This window comes from Lepisma saccharinum, chromosome 6 (assembly GCF_977018435.1).
Source record: "Lepisma saccharinum chromosome 6, izLepSacc3.1, whole genome shotgun sequence".
In the NCBI taxonomy this organism is placed as follows: domain Eukaryota; kingdom Metazoa; phylum Arthropoda; class Insecta; order Zygentoma; family Lepismatidae; genus Lepisma; species Lepisma saccharinum.
In genome coordinates this window covers 16,479,704-16,504,450 of record NC_139234.1, presented here as the reverse complement: position 1 = coordinate 16,504,450, position 24,747 = coordinate 16,479,704, and the positions used below count along the sequence as shown (strand labels likewise).

At 39.0% G+C, this 24,747-nt stretch overlaps 1 protein-coding gene and 1 non-coding gene across 2 annotated transcripts in view; one reads left to right on the top strand and one right to left on the bottom strand.

Annotated features, from left to right (window-relative positions):
* rogdi (rogdi atypical leucine zipper) overlaps nucleotides 1-13,811 on the bottom strand; it is a 42,860-nt gene extending 29,049 nt beyond the window's left edge. The window contains exons 1-2 of the mRNA XM_083124574.1: nucleotides 13,734-13,811; nucleotides 4,294-4,365 (exon numbers count right to left, since the gene is read on the bottom strand). Of these exons, the coding sequence (XP_082980700.1) occupies nucleotides 4,294-4,365; nucleotides 13,734-13,772 (111 nt within the window). The 5' untranslated portion in view covers nucleotides 13,773-13,811. The remainder of the gene's footprint in view (nucleotides 1-4,293; nucleotides 4,366-13,733) is intronic.
* TRNAT-GGU (transfer RNA threonine (anticodon GGU)) lies at nucleotides 4,950-5,021 on the top strand. The gene has a single exon. It is a non-coding gene; the product is annotated as a tRNA-Thr (tRNA).
* Nucleotides 13,812-24,747: the final 10,936 nt, after the last annotated feature.

Here is a 24,747-nt window from a genome sequence, read left to right as displayed (position 1 = left end):
ATTAGGTAGGGCACGCAACTCGTGCAACATAGATATCAAATGCAACGCACATACATGTTTACAGAATGAAAAATGAAGACAGTGATGTATGAATATATTAAAAATAGCACGAAGTTAATGTACTTCCTTATTTAACAAACTTGAGAGGTGATCTCTGCAAGAGATACACGATTTATGCAGTTTTAACCAAATGTTTACCGTGCAAAGCATATAAGGTGACATAAATAAAAATTATTACTCAACAGCTCGGCGCAGAGCGTGGAAAAACAACAGCATGCCGTGAATCGATCTTCCGAATTAGAAATTGTCGTGAAATTTTGCTTAGGTTGGGCAAAAATTTAATCAATACCTTTGCGACTTTTAATTTATAGACTCGTATCTTTTCGTCCGACGGCCGATCTTTGGAGTCCTGGATCGATGATCACTCACACATATATAAAATTAACAGTTGTATACTGTACCATCTCGGCGTTCTAGACGTTCCAGCAACATTTACTGTAGTCCTTTAAACGGCGGCATGACGTCAATCCACAGTCCTCCTCGCGACACTAACACTTCCCCACGTTACTTCTTTGTAGCGGCACTTCGCAAACTTCTTCTACACACCTACACCTTCCTTCTACGCTTCGACATCACAGCAACATACTAGATGAGGGAAACTGCCTCTCTGCTATCTGTGTGCTTCGTGGTGGAGCGATTAATTGCTTTGGCATCGTTTCTCTCTCTCTACTTGGGGGACAGCAAAAACTGGCGAAGTTGCTATACTGGGGGCATTCGTGGCTTCTCACCGCTAGTCTTACACGGGACGTTGGCGGCGTCTCAAGATGCAGTAAGTGTTGCTTCATCTCTCAATCTCTTCTTCTAGATGGTATGTATAAGTGAGGGCTGGTGTCGCTTCATATTCACATTCCACTCTCTTTCTCTCTCTGTAGAACTTTTGTTGGGCATTGAAGTACTCAAAGATGCTGATTCGGCTGGCAGCTTTCGGCGGTATCGTTACATGGCTTCATATAGGGCTGTGGACGTAACTTGTGGCGGCGAGGCGTATGTACTTTTGTGGTGCCATTTTAGTGGTGTGGCATCAGGATGGAGCTGTCCTCGCCGCACCATCTGAACGCGCTGGCGTTAAGTCCGGCCGTAACGATGATCTTCTGTTCTGGGATGCTTATTCCAGCACTCCGTCCTGTCACGTCATCTTCTGAGCACTGGTATAGGTTTTCCAGCGTCAGCGACATCGAGTTGGGGTCAAACACACAACTGCCATTAACCCTTTGCTGCCCAAGCATCTCAAAGGAGATACCCAAATGTAACCCTCACTGCCCCAAGCATCTCGATCGAGACGCTGTGTCAAAGTCGTAGTTTTTACGTTATAACTTTTCTATTTTTGGCTAGAATTCAGATTTTTTTTATATTGTTCCTAACACATGTATTTAACAGAAACGTTTTTTGCATTTTTTTTGTCTTCATGAAAATGGAGGGGGAAAGGCGGGAAAAGGGACTTCTCTTTTGCGTCTCTTTTCAAGGTCAATTTTTTGCCGACAAAGGAAGACCGGCTTTGTTGTTCTAAAGCAATGCTTTTCACTCCCTCCTCCTGCTAAGTGCATTCGAAGGAAGCTTGTTTATCAGTATCCGATGTCAAAATGAAAGTTTTCCGTGAGGGGGTGGGGGGATGGGGAAGACTGGTTGCTGAATCTGCGTTGTGAGAATGGAATTTCGAAGCATGCTGAAGGAAACCTTTGTTTTTTTTTTGGCACAAGTGTCCACAAGTTGCGACAGGAGTTACCCTGCATTGTCTAAACATAGAATTTGCATAAATTTTGCATAAATTTTGCATTTTGTGCATTTTGACATTTTTTTCGGGGGGGAAGCGAGGGGAAACATCATTTTTTTTAAGAAAAGTATTTTTGAGGGGATTTCCCCCTTTTCCCCCTCCATATGTACGCCGAATGTGCATAAATTATATATTGTCTGAATCTGTGATTCATTCTGCGTACAACGGAATATCTTTGATATCTCTAGGGCATTTAGTTTCTGAGCGATAGTCATTTCAAGGTACCACTGCATTTTGAAGCTTGAATCAGTGGCCATTCCTTTTGGGGGTACAACTCAAGTTACATTGGTCATACGACAATTATGCAAATATTTTTCTGTTTCTTACATGTCAGCGATAATTTCTATGTGCATTTTGAACTTTTCATATCCTTTTCTTTTGGAGGGGGGCGAAACCCCATTTTTTAAGAAAAAATATTTGCAGGGGATTTCCCCCCTTTCCCCTTCCATATATACGCCGAATGTGCATAAATTATATATCGTCTAAATCTGTGATTCATTCTGCGTACAACGGTATATCTTTCATATCTCTAGGGTATTTAGTTTCTGAACTATTGTCATTTCAAGGTACCGCTGCATTTTGAAGCTTGAATCAGTGGCATCCCGACCATTCCTTTTGGGGGTACAACTCAAGTTACATTGGTCATATGATAATAATGCAAATATTTTTGTGTTCCTTACATCTCAGCGATCATTTCCATGTGCATGTCGACACTGTCATGTACTTTTTTCTTGGGGGGAGGGTGGGGGAACCAATTTTTTTGCCCGAACTTTTGGAATTTTGCGAGTTAGCCCCCCCCCACCACATATACGCCGAATTTGCATAAATTTCATATAGTCTGAATCTCTGGTTCATTCCGCGTACAACAGTATATCACTCATCTCTCTAGGACAATTAGTCTCCGATCAACACTCAGTTAATTGAAACTCTGCATTTTGCTCAAAATCGGCTTGGGACAGAGAGGCTTACATGTGAAAAAGGTCTTGGGTCTCAAAAGGTTAAGGTGACGACGGGCATATTTAGGGAAGTGATATATCAGCGCTGCGATTATTTCTGGAGCTGTCATTTGAGGCTGCAGTGCCTTGAATTCATTACATTTTTTCCAGAAATATTGCACGTACGTGACTCCCGCGTTTCGGCTGTAATGTTCGTTGCGCAGTCCCATTAACATCCATTCTACTTGGACCGGCCGCTGAAAGTGTGTCCGTAACATGTCCCGGAAAGCTTCATAAGAAGTGAAATGCCTTTCGTTCATTTCAAACCACTTTTTAGCCCGATCTTCCATCAAGCCTCGCAAGCCCAGGATCATTTCATTATTCCCTAAGGACATCTCCTCTGAGGTCTGGTGGTCGCTGGTCTAGTGGGTAAACCAGGGAAACCTGGCTCATTGACACTTGTCAGTTCAGGCGAAGGGTCCTCGTTATTGCTGGTGACCGAAGTACCTGGATTTGTTCTCGTAGCCGTGGGCATTTCTCGTCGCTGAGGGTGAGAAAGGTCCAAACTGTCCATTCTTCTTTCCAAAGCCTGTATTCTTTGCGAATGGTCCTCAACCTTGCCTATTGTTTTCGCCACGCGCTCTCTCCAACATTCCGAGTTCTAGTGACAGGTCGCCTCAAACTTTGAATATACACACAATTTAGTGTTCCAAGTTGCATATGTGTGAAACATATATCGTGCATAAAAGTTATACATGTTAATGTAAAAAAGAATTATATTTGGAATGCATTTATGAAGCATTTCCTGTCTTTCAAAATTAGTTTGTGTGCTTGTTTCCCATTATTAATGTGAAATTGAACGTGTTGAAAAAATAATTAAAATTGTTTGTTTGAACACAAATGCTTTAGCACCAACTTCTACCTCCTTTTTGCATAATTTAAGAGGGTAATAACGTCTTTGATACTACTAATAATAATAATAATAATAAAATTGTTGGTTCTGGGTTTGAATCCTGGCTTGGGCATGGATGTTTGTGAGTATCCATTTATCTATTCATCATATCATCACTCATCCTCATCTTCTCAAATTAGCCAAAAGTGGCACAAAAGTGAAGTAAAATAAAGCAAATTAATAATAATAATGTTATTATAACATTAGTATTATTAACATTAGCATTATTTTATTAAAATTGTTATTATTATTGGTACCTTTATCCTGGTACTTGCCCCCCCAAACGAAAATTCGTGGTTGCGCCTCTGAAGGCCACTGATAAAATTGTTGGTTGGCCAGCGGGCCTCCCACATGTCCAATACAGATAAGGTGTGGGTAAAGAACCAAACCAACACGTATATGCGAAAAGGCAAGCAAAGAAAGAAATTTGCCGTCAAATCCCTGCCATGCGCATTCTCCTGGGTTAAGGATCTCAGGCTCAATTCCTAGCAATGTAAAACAAACATCTTGAAAGAGAACTTAATTATATCTTAGCAGCTCTTACTTAACAACATGCATAATTTTTGTCTACTTACAATAAGTATTGTATGCAGCTGTTTCAAAATTGCATGGACCTCTTCATGAAGAATCCACTCAAATTCTATTTGCTGCAATAAAAGAATATTCTATTAGTCTCTTGTTATATATACTTCATTCTTGATTTTTCTATGAAACAAAGAGAATCATGGCAAAAACATCTTTCAGATAAGCACCATGAACATAATTGTTACAACTATACAAATTAAAATTTTGCTTATTCACACTGCAGTGGTTGTGCTGATCTCAATAGTGATCCACTCGTTTATATTTACATGCTACTGCCATTTGACAACACATTTGTTCTTTGCTCCCAGTGTACCTTCCTGAAACAGTACAGGAATTCTGTTCCTTCAGCATTTATTTGGAAAAGACCTATTGTTGACTTGTTACAGAACTCACATGTCAGTGCAGCACAATAGCGATCCCCGCAGCCATTAACGGGAATGTTTGAGGACAGCATATTCAAAAAATGGTTATAAATGTGGTGTATCCAGACCACAAGAAATCTGCTCGTGAATCTTGTGTGTAAAGAGAATAATGAAAGTAAAATTCTAACATACCCTGTATGTATTATTATTTTTGGAGCGATTTTACAATACCGGACAACTCGCCGATTTCGTTCATATTTCGCATACTCAGGTGAGGCCAGGCCGGCTCGGTAGCTCAGTGGTTAGAGCAATGGCACGGTATGCCAGAGACCCGGGTTCGAGTCCTGGTCGAGCCTGCATTTTTCGCTTAAAACTTTCTACGTAGTACAACTCCTGTGTGTGCCTAATCTACAATCAATAATTTAGGGCTCGTAAACACGAATCTGCAGTTAATATTTGTTGCTCACGTGTGGAATTTCCAAAAAATGAGGGTCCGTGATCGCAACCGGCAATGCACAATTGCTCATTATGTACCGCTCCTGATATTACTACGACCCCAAATTTTAACTGTTTGCCTAACCTAACCTTACCATGAAGGGTTTGTGGGGCTATGCATGAATGGTGTGTGGGGCACCATATGAAAATGTAAGTTTCGTAGAAACACAAAATTTCTCCGGTACATAATGAGCAATCGTGCATTGTCGGTTTCGATCACGGACCCCCCCTTTTTTTTAATTCCACACGTGAGCACCAAATATTAACTGCAGATTCATGATTAGGAGCCCTAAATTATTGAGTATGCGAAATATGAACGAAATCGGAGAATTGTCCGGTATTGTAAAATCTTACCTTATATTGTTCCATCACATTCAAATGTAATTCACTAGACCTCCTGTAATGACAATTTTTTGTTAAAAAGACATTCTCGCTATCAAAACCAAATAAATTTTGACAAATGATGGGTAAAAACGATACTATTCGTAAGTGATTTCTAAAACTGAATACTAATTTTGAGTTTTTCTTGATAGCATTAAAAACCTACGTAACGACAAGGTTACATAATGATGATATTATCAATTAAGCCAATTACCTTACATCTTACCGATCTTCAAGTAAATAATGTTCCCATCACAATTTTATGCATTAAACACAGAAAATAGTACAAGGTAGAGTGCATCACACACAAATTTGCTGTTGCGTAGAAACGAATTTTCGTTTCGTCTCCCTCTCTCTTAGCATCACGTGTTCTACCCTGCTCGAAAACCTTCGCTATTGTTGCCATATTGTCATTCCATTCCTGGACACACTCGCGCAAACATCATTGAAAACAATTGAATAGCGCTCCAGCTTGCGGTTCCCACCGTTCGGCAGGGACGGTAATGTGGCAATATAGCACGGCGTAGTGATTGCTTCTTTTATGCAGTGCATGTTCATTGGCTAGCTAGTAACTAGTGTTGCCAACTGTAATAATGAAGCACTATTTCTGTCACGGAAGGGGAAAGGCAGGTAAAGTGGCGGTGAGTTTTGTTGTATTGGAAGCACCATATTTTTATTTTATACTAAGTATTTGACCGGTTTGACGTTGTGTGCGTGTATTGCGTGTGTGTATGTAAAAGTGTGTGTTTGCTAATGAACGTTAAATTCCATAATGCCTCCAGTTCTGTCGAAGTTGAAATCAAAAACCTTGCATAGCCAAGCTCGGTAAATTCTAAGCAACGTGCACGAGTTCATGAAGGAGGAAGCCAGTCATGGTGTTAGCATCCCAATAAAGCATTTTGGCAAGAGAGCAGCGAACAGCAGCAACAAATTGTTCATATTTCATAATTTTGGAATTATTCAAAATAAATAAATTATGTGGCTCCAACATCATTTCAACTCTGGCTCCGGCACGTGTTCTTGTAGAAATTGCATAGAGGAGGCTGTCATTTTTGCTGCTTAATGCGATACATATTGTTTTCTGTGTTAAAATTGCCATGCTTTGATGGGTGACCAAGTTCATAGAAGGCCGGCGGAAGGGGAGGGCGAACCGTGCCATCGCCCAGAGCGGCAAAATTTGAAGAGAAGAAAAAAATAAGCCTATTGAAAACTGTGATCGAGCGAGATATTCTTTTGCGCTGAATAGTATTGAAATAGCATAAGAAGTCTCATTATTTATTTTATATTTTGATGTTTTAGTTAGGAATATATTGATTTTCAATTTTCCGTTGCTGCGTAATGACGGGGGGGGGGGGGGGTCGAAATAGAGCGGCATCTGCCGCCACCTCCCAGGGAGGCAAAATGACTAGCGCCGGCCCTGGTTCATAACAAAAGAAAAAGCCGCGCAGCTTATCGTCTAGTGGCAGTATATGTACTTGTTATTGTTGTGGAAGCTGGCATCCTTTGTAAATGTACAACAAAGGTAACCAACTGTCGCCGATCTCAGAGAGGAAATAATAATACTGCTTGAGGAGGAGTATTATGGTGCAATTGTAGCGGTTTAACACGTTGGCATGTTATTATCTGCCGTTGCAGTTCCATACCAGTGTATACGGGTTTTGGGAGTGAAAAGTTAGAACGCCACCAGTGCATTAATGCAATGAAAAATAATATACATATATTTTTATTTTGTTTGAAATCACTCAAATAAGGAATCGTATGAAGAAGTCTTCTTTGCAGCATTTTTGGTAATTTTACTTATGTGTTAGTTCATATTTTGCGAATTTTTAGTCCATATGTATGTAGCTACATACAAAGCCCCTTGTTAGTACATATTAATCCTAGTCTTGGTATAATGCATGACGTTTAAAACTCAACATTAGATAGACCTGAATTCTCTAATTTTATTGTTGTACGTAACAGCTGTGCATCGGCGCACTGCAGCGATTTTTCTATCTGCTCCATTAGCAACACTGCTTCTTTAGTTGTTTCGCGCATCGCACGGCAGAAATATCTGCGCTGGACCCTACCCTTTAGTGCTGGCGCAGGGTGTTGTGAACACCCCACATGTTAAAACTCTCCAAGCTGAGTAAATTTCACTAACTACCTATAATTTTCGTTGCCTTCCTATATGAATCTTATCTTAACAAGTAACCTAGAATCAATTTTATCACTATCGCCACTGTTTAATAATTACAGTATTTAAGACCTGGGTGTTCCTAACACCCTGCACCAGTACTAACGTTACATAAGTATTCCACATACTCCACGTCGAGGAAAATTGGAAGATGGCCCCTATGTGTATTTTTTCGAGTTAATGGACATTGCTGCTGGAGTGAATAGCCAAGTAATATTTTCCAGCTACAATCCAGATAGCACCACTGTCAGGAGAGAGTTTCTCCAGGAAGTTGGCATTGGATTCATAACGCCTACAAATAAAGAAAGGTAGACAATCAAGTATCTACCAAAGCCCCTCAAGAGGAAGTTTAGTAGCATGACAACAGAAGATGAGAATCCTGGTCCTTCAACGAAAAAGGGGAAAAGTGATAAAAGCAAGAAGAGAGGGAAGAACAGTGCAAGAAGGTGTGTAATATGCCCCAGAAGAAAAGATGTCAAAACAAAATGTTTCTGCAAGCGTTGCCTGAGAAAGATGTGTCTTAGTCATATGGTTACAATTGGGTCATTCCACATCAGTTCAACCAGGCCAGGGAACCCACCATCTCAGATTTTTATGAAACTTGGTACATTCAATCCTTCCATGGAGGTAAGAAACCACACAAAATTTTTCACCTCTAACTCATCTGGTTTCAGAGTTATGGCCTCTCAAACTTTCAGCCAAGTCTCGTTTTCCTTCATTTCCGAAGCCCTCATTGAAACCTGCAGTGCTTTACAAAAAAAATTCTATCTCGCTAACACATGATTCAATCCTTTTGAAATTTCACAACAATATTAACCAAACAATAGGCATTTCAGAAAAAAAATATGACATCACATGATATCAATATTTTAGTAAAACAAAAAATTAATAAAAAAAAATTTAGCGGGATTTTGTTTCCGAAAACATGCCTTGCTAAAATTTCAATTATCATTAAAAGGGAATGAATTAATACCAGCATAAGTATTTTTTAAATTAACCTGGATATGTATTCTAACTTACCCAGCAATAAAAGTTATGGTTATTTTATTCCTTCTATAAATATAATATACTTATGTCTGATATTTGGATGAAATGGCTTCCGGAGTATTAAAATATTTTGGTTAACTCAAAATCAATCAAATAATGTGTTATAAATTAATCAGTGAAGCAAACTCGAAATTCTATACTTTTGTTTATTCTTTGAGCATTGTTGTCTTATTATTTCCTTGCTTATTTATAAAATAATTTATCCATATATAAGCAAAATATATATGGTTCAAAAAAATCTTTGTTTAATGTTGTGTTCTTTGTAAGCAGCAGTTTGATGATATGTCAACATTACCTGAGAAAGAATAGCAATGAAGATGACAATAATGATAATTTATATTATTTTATTAATATGAAATCATCATTGAACAATATCAGTTATTATGGTATCCCCTCCTGCTTCAACATTTGGTGTTTGATGATTTATCCATATAGATATTTAAATGTGATTGACCAAAACACAGGTTTAAAAATTACTGAAAATTCCATATATTGCCTATATACAGGGTGAGTCATAGGTCTCCATACAAATGGTGAAAACGATGACCAATGTTTGTTTTTCCTTTTCAGGCAGGTGAACCAATGAAAAAGAGATGCCACTAACGAAGGAAGAACGGATTGACATCATTCTGTTGACTGGGAGTGGTACCACCAGTCATGTAGCACGTACATGCAATGCAACCCATAGAATGCAGATAACCCATGACACTTTGGCCAAAGTTCATCGCCGACGAAAGCAGGCCTGGTAGACCAAAAACAGCAACAAATGAACCTGTCCTTCTGAATTTCTTGATAAGTTTGGCCATGGTGTCATGGGTTACCTGCGTTCTGTGTGTTGCATTGCATGTACGTGCTACATGATGGGTGGTACCACTCCCAGCCAACAGAATGATGTCAATCCGTTCTTCCTTCATTAGTGGCATCTCTTTTTCATTGGTTCACCTGCCTGAAAAGGAAAAATAAATATTAGTCACCGTTTTCACCATTTGTATGGATACTTATGACTCACCCTGTATATTTTTTACCTTTCCATATATGTGCATGCAACATATACAAAAATTTACTTTGTGACACAAGTTGTATACTTTGACACATTGGATTATCTTGTCCATTGAACTTAGAACCTTTTGCCATCCAAATGTATGATTCTTTCCTGCACTGATATCATGCAGATGTCTGAGAAGTGGTATGTCCTTCCAGATGTTGTTCCTGGTGGATCAACAACAGCCAACACATGGGGAATTGGTACTGCACATGTATCTTCATGTCTTGGCCAATAGAATGATGGGGAAGGAGCATGGGGGTGAAGAAACTTTACAACATCTTCTCCTTGATCTTCATCCACTTGAGATACCATTCCAAAATACCACAACTGATCATACTTACAAGCAATGTAACATCCAGGAAAGAGTTCATGTACGGTTACAATAAAAGATTGGCGGTTTTGCAGACTGTACGTGAGAGATGGGGTCTCATCTTGACTGATTCTTCTAGCCACAATGGTGCCTGCAGAATCCAGAGATCTGAAATTGTGGAAACTTCTAGTGCCTGGAACTGTTTGTACATCTGTAAACTTGTTTTGAAGTGTCGAATGGGTTGAATCTACTTCACCTTTCTCAATAAAGTGAAATGCAATATTTGTATTTTTTTCCACACAGAAATTGTAAAAATCCCCTGTTGTTGTTATCTGTCTCTCAAATGGTCTCTGTAAACTCTGTTTTCGTGCCAAGCGTTTTGCTGTTCCGCCAATCCCATTACATTCTGATTTCCCATGGCTTGTTGCAAAAAATGACCATTGTGCCTCTAGCTGGAAGTTCTCTTCATGCAGACACAAGTTGAGAAAGTTATATTTGTTTTTGTATTGAGCAGCACTCCTGTCACGAAAATAGTGTATTTTCTTGACATGTGAAAAATTTTCTTTCAGAAATCTCACGACTATTCCTTGAATTTTGTAAACCATGTTCACATCATGCTTCAGGTCATTATATATGATACAGTGTGATGAAAGTTGGCTGAACGTTTGAGAGGCCATAACTCTGAAACCAGATGAGTTAGAGGCGAAAAATTTTATGTGGTTTCTTACCACCATGGAAGGATTGAATGTACCAAGTTTCATAAAAATCTGAGATGGTGGGTTCCCAAACCTCTTTTTTTTGGTTGAATTGATATGGAATGACCCAATTTGTATGACTGCTATAACGCTAAAGACTCAGAAAACAAAATAAAATGCCACAGCAACATCAATGAATGTACTTTCCCAAATTATTGTTACATGCATAGTTTAGTAAAATTGAAAAAATAAAAAAAATGAGTTTGTTTATGTTCTGTAATCATATAAGCCTGTAATGTCCTCTAAATATATTTTTTTTTCGGTGAACAAATAGAGAATAATTTAGTAAAATTTGGTTCTAAATGTTAAAATAAATATTGTAAACACACTTTAATAAACTACTTTAGTAAAATTTCATTGGAATTGTTTGAAAGTTATGTTAAAATAAAATACACATTGTACAAACATAATGCAAGTCAATTAAAGTAATCATTTCCAGGGGTGTGTACAGGACACCCTGCACCAGTACTAATGTTACGAAATAGAGCGCCAGTATTAAAGGGTTATCCAAATGGGTAACAGTTTCATACATCGGAGACACATTTCTTCAATTTTACACAAGACACTACTTACGGAATGAGTTTCTCCAAGGTTTACAACGTTCGTTGAGGTATTTTCTTTCATCTTGGAATATATTTGACAGAGAAATCATGTATTTTTCAAGACAACAGGATGCTGCGTACCCTACGACAACAGGATGCTGCGTACATTTGATGACGTAAGCCCCTGTCAGTGTTTCAAACCCCCTTTATTTTACTATGCTTGCCAAACCTAACCTAACCTTATCGGAAATGGTTCGTGGGGCTATTGGTCAGCTACCGTGCATAATGGTTTGTGGGGCTATCCATGAATGGTTTGTGGGGCTATACGTGTATGGTTCGTGGGGCTATCTGTGCATAATGTACAATTTGCACAAGTGACGAACACGATAGTAGGTATTGTTCGGTGAAGAGGGTTGGAAACAGGTACCCCTTTCTACACCCTCGATTTCAGGCACATTTCAAATATTTTCGTGAAAATATTTAGTTCCTCATAACAAACAGTGTTTGCAAATAGCCCGAAAGTTAATTTTTAAGACCTACGTGCTACGAAACTTTCGTTTTTTATTAAATTAAAATTCCTTGCTTAACATCAAAAAGGTTTTTCAGAACTTCTATGACAGCGAATGATGGATTCATGTCGCAGGCGCATGTCTGATTTCTTTCTTTTTCTTCTTATAATTTACTTGTGCAATGGAAACATTTGCGATATGTTATTTGTGTGATATATTGGTGGATTGGACATTTCAGACATTGAAATTAATTATTTCTGTTTGGCAACTGCAGGCTGTAAAGGGGAGGGTTGTTTTTTCTAAATGACTTGTGGGATGGGATAATTTGCGACTTCTCATTTTAATGATGGGAAGGGAGTAAAGGGTGGTATTCTGTGGGCAAGGATGACAAGGACTTTCAACATAGGAGTTACTTCATTTTTGGACTTACAAATTTAACTTCGACCTGCAATCCAGTGCCTGGCCTTTTTAAAAAGAGTTACCTTCTTAGGTTTAATTTTAGCCTTCATTTTTGGTATCTTCATGTGTCAATGCAGAAAACAGTGAGAAATAGTGTTGGGGGCAGGTGACTCCGGCCAATTTCTAACATGCCTTTAAAAGGGACTCTACATAAAGGCGGGTAGGCGGAGCGAAGCGTAGCGGAGGCGGGGCCGCGGCAGCAGCAGGGGTCGGTAAGTCAATCACCCCAGGGGCAGAGCCAGGAATCGGTTTGAAATTTGGACAACAATTTCAAACGAAAAAATCTCAACTTTAAACGGCTGTACAGTCGTAAATACTTCTTTCGCGCTCCAATTTTTTTTAGGTAACACTTTACTATACCGGAGACGGATTTCTTCAAATTTACAGGAGAAAGTACTTACGCAAATCATTTTCTGTAGCGTTGTTGATGTTCGGGAATGTAGTTTTGATCCATTTTAATGCGAATGCATGTGGTTTTCTACGAAAATCTATTTCCGATGCGCTATTGCTGCTGCTGCCATTTGCTTTCTGCACGAGAGCACAATACGCGCTATTGCTGCTGCTACAACATGATGCATCGTGAAGTTGTTGCCGGGTGTGGAAGATGCCGTGGAATTTGTAATTCCGACATCCGTATATGCTAAATTGAACGAAAGGAGTGCTAATGGAACCTAACCTAACCTCATACCTCGTCCCAGTGATGGTTCGTGGGGCTATCGTATGTAAGAAATAGACATTATTTTAGTTAGAAAACCATTATTTCACCTGAAGAAATGTTCTGCAAAGCAGAATAGTACGTTATCAATGTAAGAAATTGCAAAATAAATCATTGATAGTTGTCTCCGGTATAGTAAAGTAGTACCTTTTTTATTCACAATTATGATAATATAATCTTCACAATGACAGAAAAAAAACTGAAAATTCGAGGGTGTAGAATAGGGTACCTGACCCTGGAGGGTAACACTGCATAACTACGCAAGTCAACATGTGGCCGCCATATTGTGTGTTAAGGAAGCGAAGAAAGGAATCAAAAAAATAACTCTGTATGTGAGAAATTGTGTTCGTTTCCGTCTAAAATGCATAATGGCACCTTGAACTATGTTCCGCAATACACAATTGGTAAGTGCTAACCATGCGAAACAAAAAATATCCGATTTTAATGTGTCTCTGATCTATGAAACTGGTACCCGAAAGGGTTATAAAAATTGTCATACGACCAAATTAATTTATGCCGACATTTGTGAACTTATAAAAAAAATAATTTTAAAGATTCTTCTTTTAGATAATGTCAACCAATACTTAAATAGAAGACACGAAGTAATTCCGACAATGTATACAATAATAATTACCAAATTATTTGCTTCTTCCTTCTCAGAATCCCCCATCATTGATTCGATTCCGTCTTGCGTCACAGAAAACTTCAATGCACAGAATAATGATCACGACTAATCTTCTTCCTCCTGATAAGTTCGTCAGTCTTGCGTCGTCTGGGAAAATTTTCGGTACGTGAAATAGGTGTGTGCGGAAATTTTTTGGTCGGGACGGGAAAACTTTTCAATCCCGACCAACGAGCTATAGACGGTGTTAAAAGCGGAGCTACTGCGGAGCATGCGCAGGGTGTCAGCTGTGTAGCATATGGTTGTACAGTTCGATCGGGAACAAATTTATTGGGTCAAGTATTACTTCGTATAGTGGAACCACAAGCAAAACAACCTGCACAGACCGCGACTCCTGTTCACCGTATTCCTTCCTTATGGCCCGAGCAGAACTGAAGAAGGGAAAGCTTTTCTTCCAAGGTTTTTTCCCTTGTGGTCGATCTATAGGTTTCCGAAGGACGTAGACAGACGAAACCTGTTGATACAAGCAGAACGAAGAAAGGATTGGTACCCGAAAAGGATTTGTACGACTTGCATTTTGTTACAAACATGTTGATCGTTTATCTGCGTATTGTGTTGTGGTGAGAAGCACGCCTCTTAGTGAGGTTTCAAACCGAAGCGACACGCGACAGCATTGGTTCGTACCGAAGTGACAAGCTACACAGGCCCATTTCGTCTATAAACAAGCATTTACCGCTCATGGGAAATCAAGTCTCAGGCGACACAATACAAGCCATTGGAAAACTGAGCGACGTGCAGCTTGTCGTCTCGCTTCGGTTCGAGAAATTTCATTGATCACTAAGGATTCAATTTTAAGTGGCACGGAGATTATACACTGAAGCGACAAACAACATCCCCTTTACTCTAAAGGAAACAATTCACCTTGCATACGAGTACAACAGCCCGAGGCGACACGATGCATGGTACTGACAAAACAACAGTCCAGTCCAAGCGACAAGTGCATTTTCTCGGGGTGAATTGGTTCGAAAGGAAGCTTTCAGACTGCAGTGATACGTCTCTCTTGGAAACCAACATTAAAAAATAAACAACACTTTCCGAATTAAAGAGACACGGCAAATTGCAGGTGTCACTTGTCGCTCGGAATGGGCCGTTTTATCAATACCGGCAAGCGTGACTGGTGAATGGTTTGCTTTAAATCGAATGCTTCTGTGCGGAATCCCTATATCGTTTGTCGCTTCAGTCTGAAAACTCCCTTGTTGTTTAAAGTAAATTTGTGCAAGTTAAAGTGGCATGCCATATCATAGGTTTTCCCTAAATCCCTCAGACTGAAAGGCGACGTTGAAAGCACATATATTTACTAGCATTTGTTATGTGTCACTTCATTACTTCTGCAGATTTGTTGGCATACTTTATAATCTAATAATATCACTAGTTTTAAAGAATTATCTTTCCCTCACTTTTCCATTTACAAAATAATGAATATATCTAAACTTTCGTACGTTTTGAGTTCATCGTGCGTGTACATGAGATACTTGTACCATACTTGTATGTAGTATGCTGTACAACTGACGGCCATACAGACACGTCATATTTTAATAATCTCCTCTGCAGTTGATCATCCGACGGATTCTAGACGTCCACTCCTTCATAGTAAAACCTTAACAAATACCTTTATTGACTATCGTCGCACAACTGATGAAAACAAGCGCCCATTTCTTACTTCGTATGCCGGTGAATCTGCACTGGCAACAACGGGGACTGGCCTAAACCGGAAGTTCCGGGGGGACCGGGCAAGACCTCACTAATCTAGAGAGGGCCTAAACCGGTTTTCACGCGGCCGAACTGTGACCATACGCTGGTAAAGTAAACGTCACTTCCGGCGCTGTCGCCATAGCAACGGAAGACCTGGCTTAATTCAACGCGCTTCCCGTACTATTCAACGATAGATTAAACATGTGAAGGGCTCGGTGCAATAAGGAGCTAAACCTCACTTCTGTCAAAATTGAGATACACCGTGCAGTACGTGCGGCATGAACGTCTCGTGAATCTGGTGAAACCAGTTATTTTACGGACTTATGGGACACACTAGGCGAAAGCGTTTTGTTTAGAGAAAGTTTCCGCATGGCGTCAGCGGAAGGAATGTCCTTTTGGCAAAAATAAACTCTATTATGGCCACTGTTACTCATTTTAATCACATTCTAAGAACGGTCAAGGCATACTTATCTTGTGCATGTTGCTTCTTATCGCTATCTGTTAAAATTATAATACATTTTCCGAACTAGTGAAGTTTGAATCCATCAGCGCGCGCTTTGTCTGCAGGGAGCAGACGATTTTCACGGAACAAACCAGCATCCTGGCCCGTGCGTTTGGTGAATCTCGTTCTTGCACGAAACGCACGGAATGCGACTTTTGGGACAGCATAATGAAACTCACGAAACGCATGGAAGCACTTATGGAACGGTCAGTTACCATAACTCGTTTAACGCGTTAAACTCGTGCGACTTTCGGAACGGGCCCATTGTGTCAAGCCACAGGAAAATGTCGGATAACGAGGAAGGTCTGCAGAGCACCTCCTCATATATTTGTGATTCTGATGAGGAAAATGGCCCTCTGTGCGGTGACAACAGCTTTGATGACCCAGACTATGTGTGTGGAATGTCGAGCAGCGAAAGCACCGACTCTGAGGTAAGAAAGAGGTTTTTATTTTTGGTATATTTTGAAAATGTTGGTTAACAGCTTATTGTCTCAGACTTGGGCACGGTCAAAACGGTTGGTAAGTGTGCGTCGTGATGTGCATGTTAATGCGCAAATCAGCTCACTATGCATTCGTCAGGCCTCTTGCAAGTTGGTACAGTAAAATCATGAACTTATTCTGATGACAACTGCTGCTAACATAATGAATGTAGGTTAGCACCATATTGCTGAAATGATTAATCACGAAGAAATTGACATGACACACGTACGTGGTTCCCTAATAATGACAAATTCTGACAACGTACCATCAAGGACATTGCGATAAATCGTATAGAATAGGAAAGGTGGCCTCCCGGATGGCGTAGTGGTAGCTTCGTCGTCTTGTAATCAAGGGGTCCCGGGTGCATTTCCCGGTGGAGGCACATAGTGGTTCGGATTCCACTTTAAGCTGTAGGTCCAGTCCCGATTAGCCTTACTGTGCATAAAGTAGACTTAAAACAACAAATCAATCAGTCAATCAACAGGAAAGGTATTGTAGAAATAATGTAAAGATAAATAATCAGAATTGTTTTGTCATTTGCAAGAATGATGTGTTTCGGAAATTTCTGTTTGTCGAATGGATTGGACTGTTATTGCTTAGTGCTAGTTTACATTTTCAAATAAATTTGTTACTCTGATCCATTTCAGAATGACCTTCACATCACAAGGACGACAGAGCGATCTCCTGTGAAACATCCTCCAGCCAGAAAGAGACGATGCGACCAAGATAACTGGGAGAGAGTGAAACGTAAGAGAAGAAGAAATAAAGGGGAGCAGTACACATCGGGCACACAAAGGAAGATAGGTGAGCCATATACTTGTCCAAAGAAATGCTGGAACAAAATTTATGGGGATGCGGAGTTCATTTTTCACCCATTCTAGAACTTGGCTGATTATGCAACACAGAACACATACCTCATGCAAAATATTAGAATTCAAAATACGAAACGTTCCTACACAAAGGGACAATCTTCCAGGAGGTCATTCACATTTTCCTATAATATACAATATACAACAGATGAATGGGCAGATGTGATCAGCAGTGCAAACAGAATGAAGAAATTTCATGTAACACGCTTGCAGCAAAACGACTTCAAGGATCTCACACCACTTGTGGCATCAATTACCAAGAAACCCACCACAGATGGTAAGGAGCCCCTCAAGTTTAAAGAGGCTGCGGTGTTCATGATAGAATCCGCTACTCGCCACATTCTGCATGAGAGTTATTCATAACAGAAAGAAGCGCCAGTATGGGTAAGGTGCACCCTAAAGAAAAGAGGCCGACCACTGCCAGAGTTACCCCTAAGTGATTTGCCATGCAAGTACAAAGAACAGATTCCCATAGATGTCCGGAAATATTCAGAAATAATGTCCCTGTTGGAATGGATCCCTCCAATATACCATAATTTTTATCTCAGCCTTGTTCCGACGGAAGTAGCTGCCGAGGAGAGTGCAGAAATTCTGGATGGACTTGATGACTGATACATTAGGAAGGCCTGGATCAGTTGAATTCAGAATAGTTTGTGTGACCTCATTCATATGCCACTATTTGGTGTCAGTGCTGAGAATATTTCGGCTGACAGTGCATATGAATTAAACTTGTATGTCATTTTTTCTCCCTACAAAATTAACTTTGGTTTTTCATTCTTATGTATATTTTTTGTTCACAATATAATGGCCATGCATTCCTGTCTGTTGTTATTCCACAGAACTGACACCGAAGATTGTGATGCAATAAGGATCTAACCAACAATGGGAAACAATGAACTGAAAAAAAACTATTTAATCATCTTTGCAATAAGTGTACCACATTTGACTGTGTCCATGTAAACTGGAAACTTCAGACATGCTTTTGAAATCAACTATACGACAATACAAACAAAATTCAGATTTATAGATTTTTTCAAACTTTCAAATGCTAATATCTCGAAAACAACTTTTTGAGGGTTAGCTCCTTCTTGCACCGAGACCTTCATGTGATAAACCTGTCGACCTGAAATGCTGGCGCCTGGAACCTACTGATTGTTCACCGACAGGAGACAAACTTAATACATGAAATGTTTCTGTTCCTCTTCCTCTATTGTTTACAATAGGGAATTCACTTCATAAAGGATTGACTTTTGTACAGTTATTAAAAAAAAAGAATGTCCAATGACGCAGCAAGAACTGATTTAGCGGAACGGAGTTCCGATGCATTCCGGTGCCCTGAGTATTAGTAATAATTATTATTACGGTTATGATTGTTGTTATACAATGACTATTATAAACTCATGGATATGAACCAATTTTTTTCAATAATAATAATAATTACTATTATTATTATATCCTTCGCAAGATTTTTCTACTCGATCCACCAGATAAGTGAATAACTAGCACAACTGCTTTTCATTTTTTCCCCCACATTTCATGTAGTTGGTGCACTGAAATGCATAGTTATTCTAGATTACTAGATTAAATTTTACCCATAAAAGTTTGGCTACATTTTAAACCTAAAGTTTGTGTGACCTCTCATATAAAACTCTAATTTTTGGAAACTGTGAAACCATTCATTTCTTGAATTAAATTGTAGAATGAGAAAACATAACCTGGTTTCTGTATTATTTCAACCCAATGCAAACTCTTATTAACAATAACCTTTCTGCTTTTTTTCCCCTTACTTGAAATGAACTATGTCAATTTCCATGGGTGTCCAAGAACCAGTGACGTGGCGCGACTTTTTCAAAAGTGTTACCGGTCATCAGACGTTATCATCTCCACCCTACCCCCCCCCAAAAAAACAACAACAACAACATGCCTTTGATCTCGATTCTTCTTCATTCAGTCCTTTTCTTTTTGCAATCCGCTCAATGATTTATTTAGGCACAATCACTCCTAGAAAGAACTACCACTCATGAGAGAGTTACCGCGAAAATCCAGTGAATAGTAGTCGAGCCTTGTTTCTTTGCAAAGAGGTGGAAAGGGGAAGAACCACCACACATTCGGATCAGTTTGACGTTTCTGCGTTGAGCAGACGACAGAATTCCCCTTAAGCAGCGGTGGGAGAAAGTCCAGATGTACGTACTACTGTTGCCAACTTAGTTTTTTGGAGCAAGGTTTGTCCAAATCACGAATCGCATGAAGTACTTATCTTTTCGTCTATTACTAAACGGTCTCATTTGTAGTTAAATCCAGCTTTGGCTTTGCAGTCTAGCTCTTGTTGCTTCAAAGAAATAGGATTAGGCGGGATTTAGCTCTTTTCTGGAAATCCAATTTGACAACATTTGCTGATCCTGTAGGCCACAGCGGCAACAGGGCCCCTAAACAGGCATATGAATAACCCCCTAGCACACTTGCCTCCAATTTTTTCCCCGCTGTTCCCTTGCATTGGCGGCTCCCTTTCCTCTTGTTGCCTCTTGAGGGTAGCGGAACGGCCTATCTCTTCGCTTTTGTCGGCTGCAGAAAAAATGTCCTCTGCAATATACACTCAACTGCAACGCTGTCTGTTAACTTATTTAACAATGTTATTTTATTGAGAAAAAACCTTTTAATTTCTTTACATTTTGCTGTTACCTGCGGTAACACCGGTTACATGCACGCCACGCCTCTGCCAAGAACCGATTCGACTGCCCTTTCCTACGCCCATAATTCATGCTAATATAATTTTTTTAGTCTAGCAATTTCGTTCGTTCTATTTTTTTTTATTTGTTTGTTTACCAGAGAATTCCAAATACAGAGTTGACAATTTTACATTGGAATTTAAAGACAATGGAAATAACAGCAAAAACAACAATGGAAGTAACAATAAATAATAATAACATAAAGTAAAAAATATATATGAGATAAAGTGAATTATATGCTGTGAATACTAAATGAAAGTTATCAGTACTGCTGATATTTTTGTTTAGAGGATTTCAATAATTTCTCTCCCTTCCTACAATCTCATGAAATATCAATTGCAGAGTTACATAAACTCGTCCACTTGTTAGTTAATTCGGATCGACCTGAAGATATTTTTAGCTCGGCAGACCATTATTAATTACAACAAATTGTTTTCATTCGAATCTCTTTTGCATAGGGGTGTAAGGGGTGACCTTCCACGTAGTACACCCAAATGTCAACCTCACTTCCACGTTAGTGCACCCTGGACTGAAGACTAACGAGGCTCTGGCGACTGGCCCCATGGCCAGTATAATTTTGTTTGTATTGTCCTGTTCTTTTGTCCTTATGTGTGCTGAGTGCCCCTTTACAGCCTCAGCTTTTAACAGCAGTCAGAACGTTTTAAATTTTTTAGTTATGCAACGTTAGAGTTGTTATTTGTAATGATAAGGGGCTGGCCCCTGTATAATGTGACGGGAGCAAAATAGCCTAAGTGCTGACGCTCCCAAAATTTTAAATTCAAATCAAATCAAATCTCTTTTGCATAGAAGAGCGTGATAAATTGGAATAAGAACGACAAAATAGTAGTTACGAATAGAGGAAACGGCACATATTGTGTTCAACCCTTTTGTCCTCGTGATTACCTCGTAACAAAGGAATACAGACCACATTGGTTAAAAAATATTTAATCTGGTTACCTAAACATTTCTTCGCTCGCACACAAAGTTTACATTTCGAGAAACGCAACATGTGCGACATCATCTGAGTAGCACTTTGCTCAATATCATATTATTTTTCTTTCATGCTTCGTTGCACCCTTCTTTCGAAGACACCTTCTTATCTAAAGCTCCGCAAGTGTTCTTTTTATGTGCTAACTCTCCCTTCTACATTGTTTTCGGCTCATCTTTCCAAACTGCACCAACGCGGAACAGCGTTTCCCTATCCTGGCAGCTTAGCAACCACCATAGCAACCGGTTGTATAGAGCCAACATGGCCGCACCCATGCGCGGAGTAGCAGACGACTTTACCAGCGTATTTGAAGATGCGGCAGCCAAATCCTGAGTGGTCAAGTTGCGCAAGATGCCGAAGGTGTGTTCAACATGTAACTGCACAAATACAAGTGATAAAACAAAATGAACGCCATATGTTTCGTAAATAATTATTGTATTACTGTTATTTATTATACTTTGAAGTATAGCAAGTAGAAAAGAGGAAAATTTCTGATTTGTTATAGCTATCCTTGTATCATAAGCAGTGTCGCACGTCTACGCGTAGACAATGTAGATCAAATGTAGATCAGAGCCGGCCCAAGGGCGGGAGGGAGGGGTGAGTTCCAATTAAGCAACTAATCTGATTTTTCCTGACTTCATGGATTGTTTTGACCTTCTTTAAAATATCAAAATTACTGACACCATATTCTAATCAAAGTACTACATAAAAATCGGATCCAAACATTTCTATCAAAAATAATATGTACTATTCGTGAATTCATGGAGTTGAAATATTATTTTATATGAAACCATGTAAATTCACTTCAGCCTTAAAATTCAATGAAAATAAAGCAAACGAGAATTATGATAGAGAATGTTGGATGTGATATAAATTGCCACTTTCATACATAAATTATTAGTTTGATATTGAAATGAAAAGGAAGACTAATTTAGAAAGTCAGCATCCCATAATTCTTGATTTTAATCTTCAACGTGTTCATCTTATTGCTTCATGTAATAATACGAAATATGTATATAAATTAATTGTTTATTCATTATAATATTTTTGCTTTTGTGATAATATAGGACATCTGTACTTCAGACTAATTAAAAAAAATCTGATTTTTTTTCATATCTCTAAAAAAATTTAATTCGAGGTCCAGCGTATATTGTATGCCCCAGGCCCCACACCCACCTATGGCCGGCTCTGATGTGACGATACATATGGCATACATGCAGACAATGTAATCTATGTAATAATATAAACTACTCGGCGTCCAAGGAAGGCTAAAAGAGCAGGGATTTTTTGGAAGCAGAATTGAATTGTCTTTGGTTTTGACTTGTTGAATACCTGCGGGATACTAACATCTTGTTAAGTATCACATACTGAAAGCAGACGTTTGTCGCATGAATGCAACCTGTATTTACTGAACATTTTATTTTTGACAAAGAGTATATGCTCGCGAAAATTCTGACTTTGTTTCACCTCAATACAGGTTGGTCGGAGAAGGCTCTGTATATAGGCGAACAAGGAGTCGCCTAGAGCCTACTCTTACAGGGGCCTCGCAAAATCGTTAATTTATACTTACTTATTTTTGATAAATGAGTAGAATATATTTCTTTCCACCATGACTGGAAATTAACTTCAAACAAGTACAGTCAGGGATACTTCTGGGTTGTAGCAATCCTATTGAAAGCATATGGAGATGTTGCAACCCAGAAGTGTCCGAGACTGTACATTAGGTTTGGTGTTTTACGGTAGATTATTATTATTATATGAATAATGAAGTAGAAAAATGTACACAATGTTATAGGGTTTGGGGCCTCGCAAATCTCAGGGCCGCCACGGAAGTTGGCATTGTTAAAAGAACAGGTGTCGTTCAAAACAGCATTTTGACATTCCTTTTCTTGCAGGTTACATTGTCTACATACAAAGTGTCATTTTTTTTTATCATAACCAATAACGGTTTATCATAATTCTCTTTTGTTTACTTTGCATTGAATTTTGACGCTGTTGTAAAATGCTCTTTCATGTAAAATAATAATCTCACTTCGTGGTTTCATTCTATAATTAAACGAATATCAGGGCCGCCGTTAGAGAACGCGAGGTCTTGTGCGAACCATATCCGCGAGGCCTTTGTGTTATGTAATGTTAAAATATCGATAACATCCGTATCTCGTAAAATTATTCTCTAGTGCCAACATGGTTATTAGAATTGTGTAATTATTACCTATTGTTAAGCACGAGCGCGCGTTCACAGTATCGCCGTTTAGCATTAATAAAATTTAAAATTTGGCAACCAGCTTTTCTTAATGACTACTGATTGAGACCTTGACTTAGCGATACATGCCCTAGAAAAAAAATGTTATCCTGTGTGTTCGCAGCCATGAATTGTAAATTTACCCTTGTTGATATGTATTTTTTTCTGCCAGTAAACGCACTAAATACGGAAAGAGTCAGTCCCAGGGGGTGGCAACTCGGGCGCTCACCCGAATCCACGCGCTCAAGGGGACACCGCGCTAGATAAAAATAATAGTTTGTGTTCATTTTTTTACGAGTTTATAGGATGCTGGTGCTTCCAATTAAGTAACTAATCTGATATAGCCTACATTCGTATCTTATTTTGACATACTTAAACATATCCAAAATTACTGAAATTATAAACAAAGAAGCTACTACATAAATATAGTGTTCCAAATATTTGTATCACAAATACATAACATATATTGTTTGTTTACTTATGGAATGAAATATGATATGAACATATTATTTTATGAAAACAATGCAAATTCACTACATTGATTGATTGATTTGGTGTTTTATGTACACTTTATGCACAGTAAGGCTAATTGGGACTGGACCTACAGTTTAAAGTGGGATCCGAACCACTATGTGCCTCCACCGGGTATCGAACCCGGGACCCTTGATTATAAGGCAACGACGTACATCAGAATAAAAACGAAATTAACATGTAATAGTGTTTACATTATGATTTTGTAGGACACCTGTATTTCAGACTAAGGATCAAAAATTGAAAAAAAATAACAATTATACTTCCCGCGAATATATTTTATGCCCCAGATCCCGTAATGCAAGATTATTCTCTGACAAATACTTAAGGACATACCAGGCGCGGCTCGTGCATTATTTACCCGGGGGTTCACTGAAGTGATGTGACATATATTCACTTTCCGCAAAATATACTTCCTTCGCCCAACAAAAGGATGGGGGAGGGTTTAAAAGCTTTGTCAAGAATTATTTTTATCTGGGAGTATAAGGTTTTGTTGTAGGGGTGTGCGAATAAATTTAGGGCTGAAACTACAATAAATTGTGCCTTTATGAAAAAAGTTGAGTTTTGTTGGAATATCATGGACGTCCTCAAGTAGGGGCAAGTAATATATTTTTTCCCCACGAGGAGCAAAAAACACTCCTTCAGTCTGAAGTTACTGCAACGCTTTTATAATAATTACCAAAAATTACTGTGACTGAAATTAAATTATATGCGTGTAATATATAATTTTTGGTTTACATTCAATTTCCATGGGGGGGCGGCCCCCTTTTTCCCTTCCGGACGTCCATGCTGACTAATCAGAACTGGTCCTACATTTGTTAAAGGGAAATGGCAACTAATGGCATGCGCATACTAGAAATCGAACCTGAGACCCTTTCATTTATACGCGACAGGTTTGTTCAAATTTGGGGCTGGTCGACCAGCACACGCTTTTTT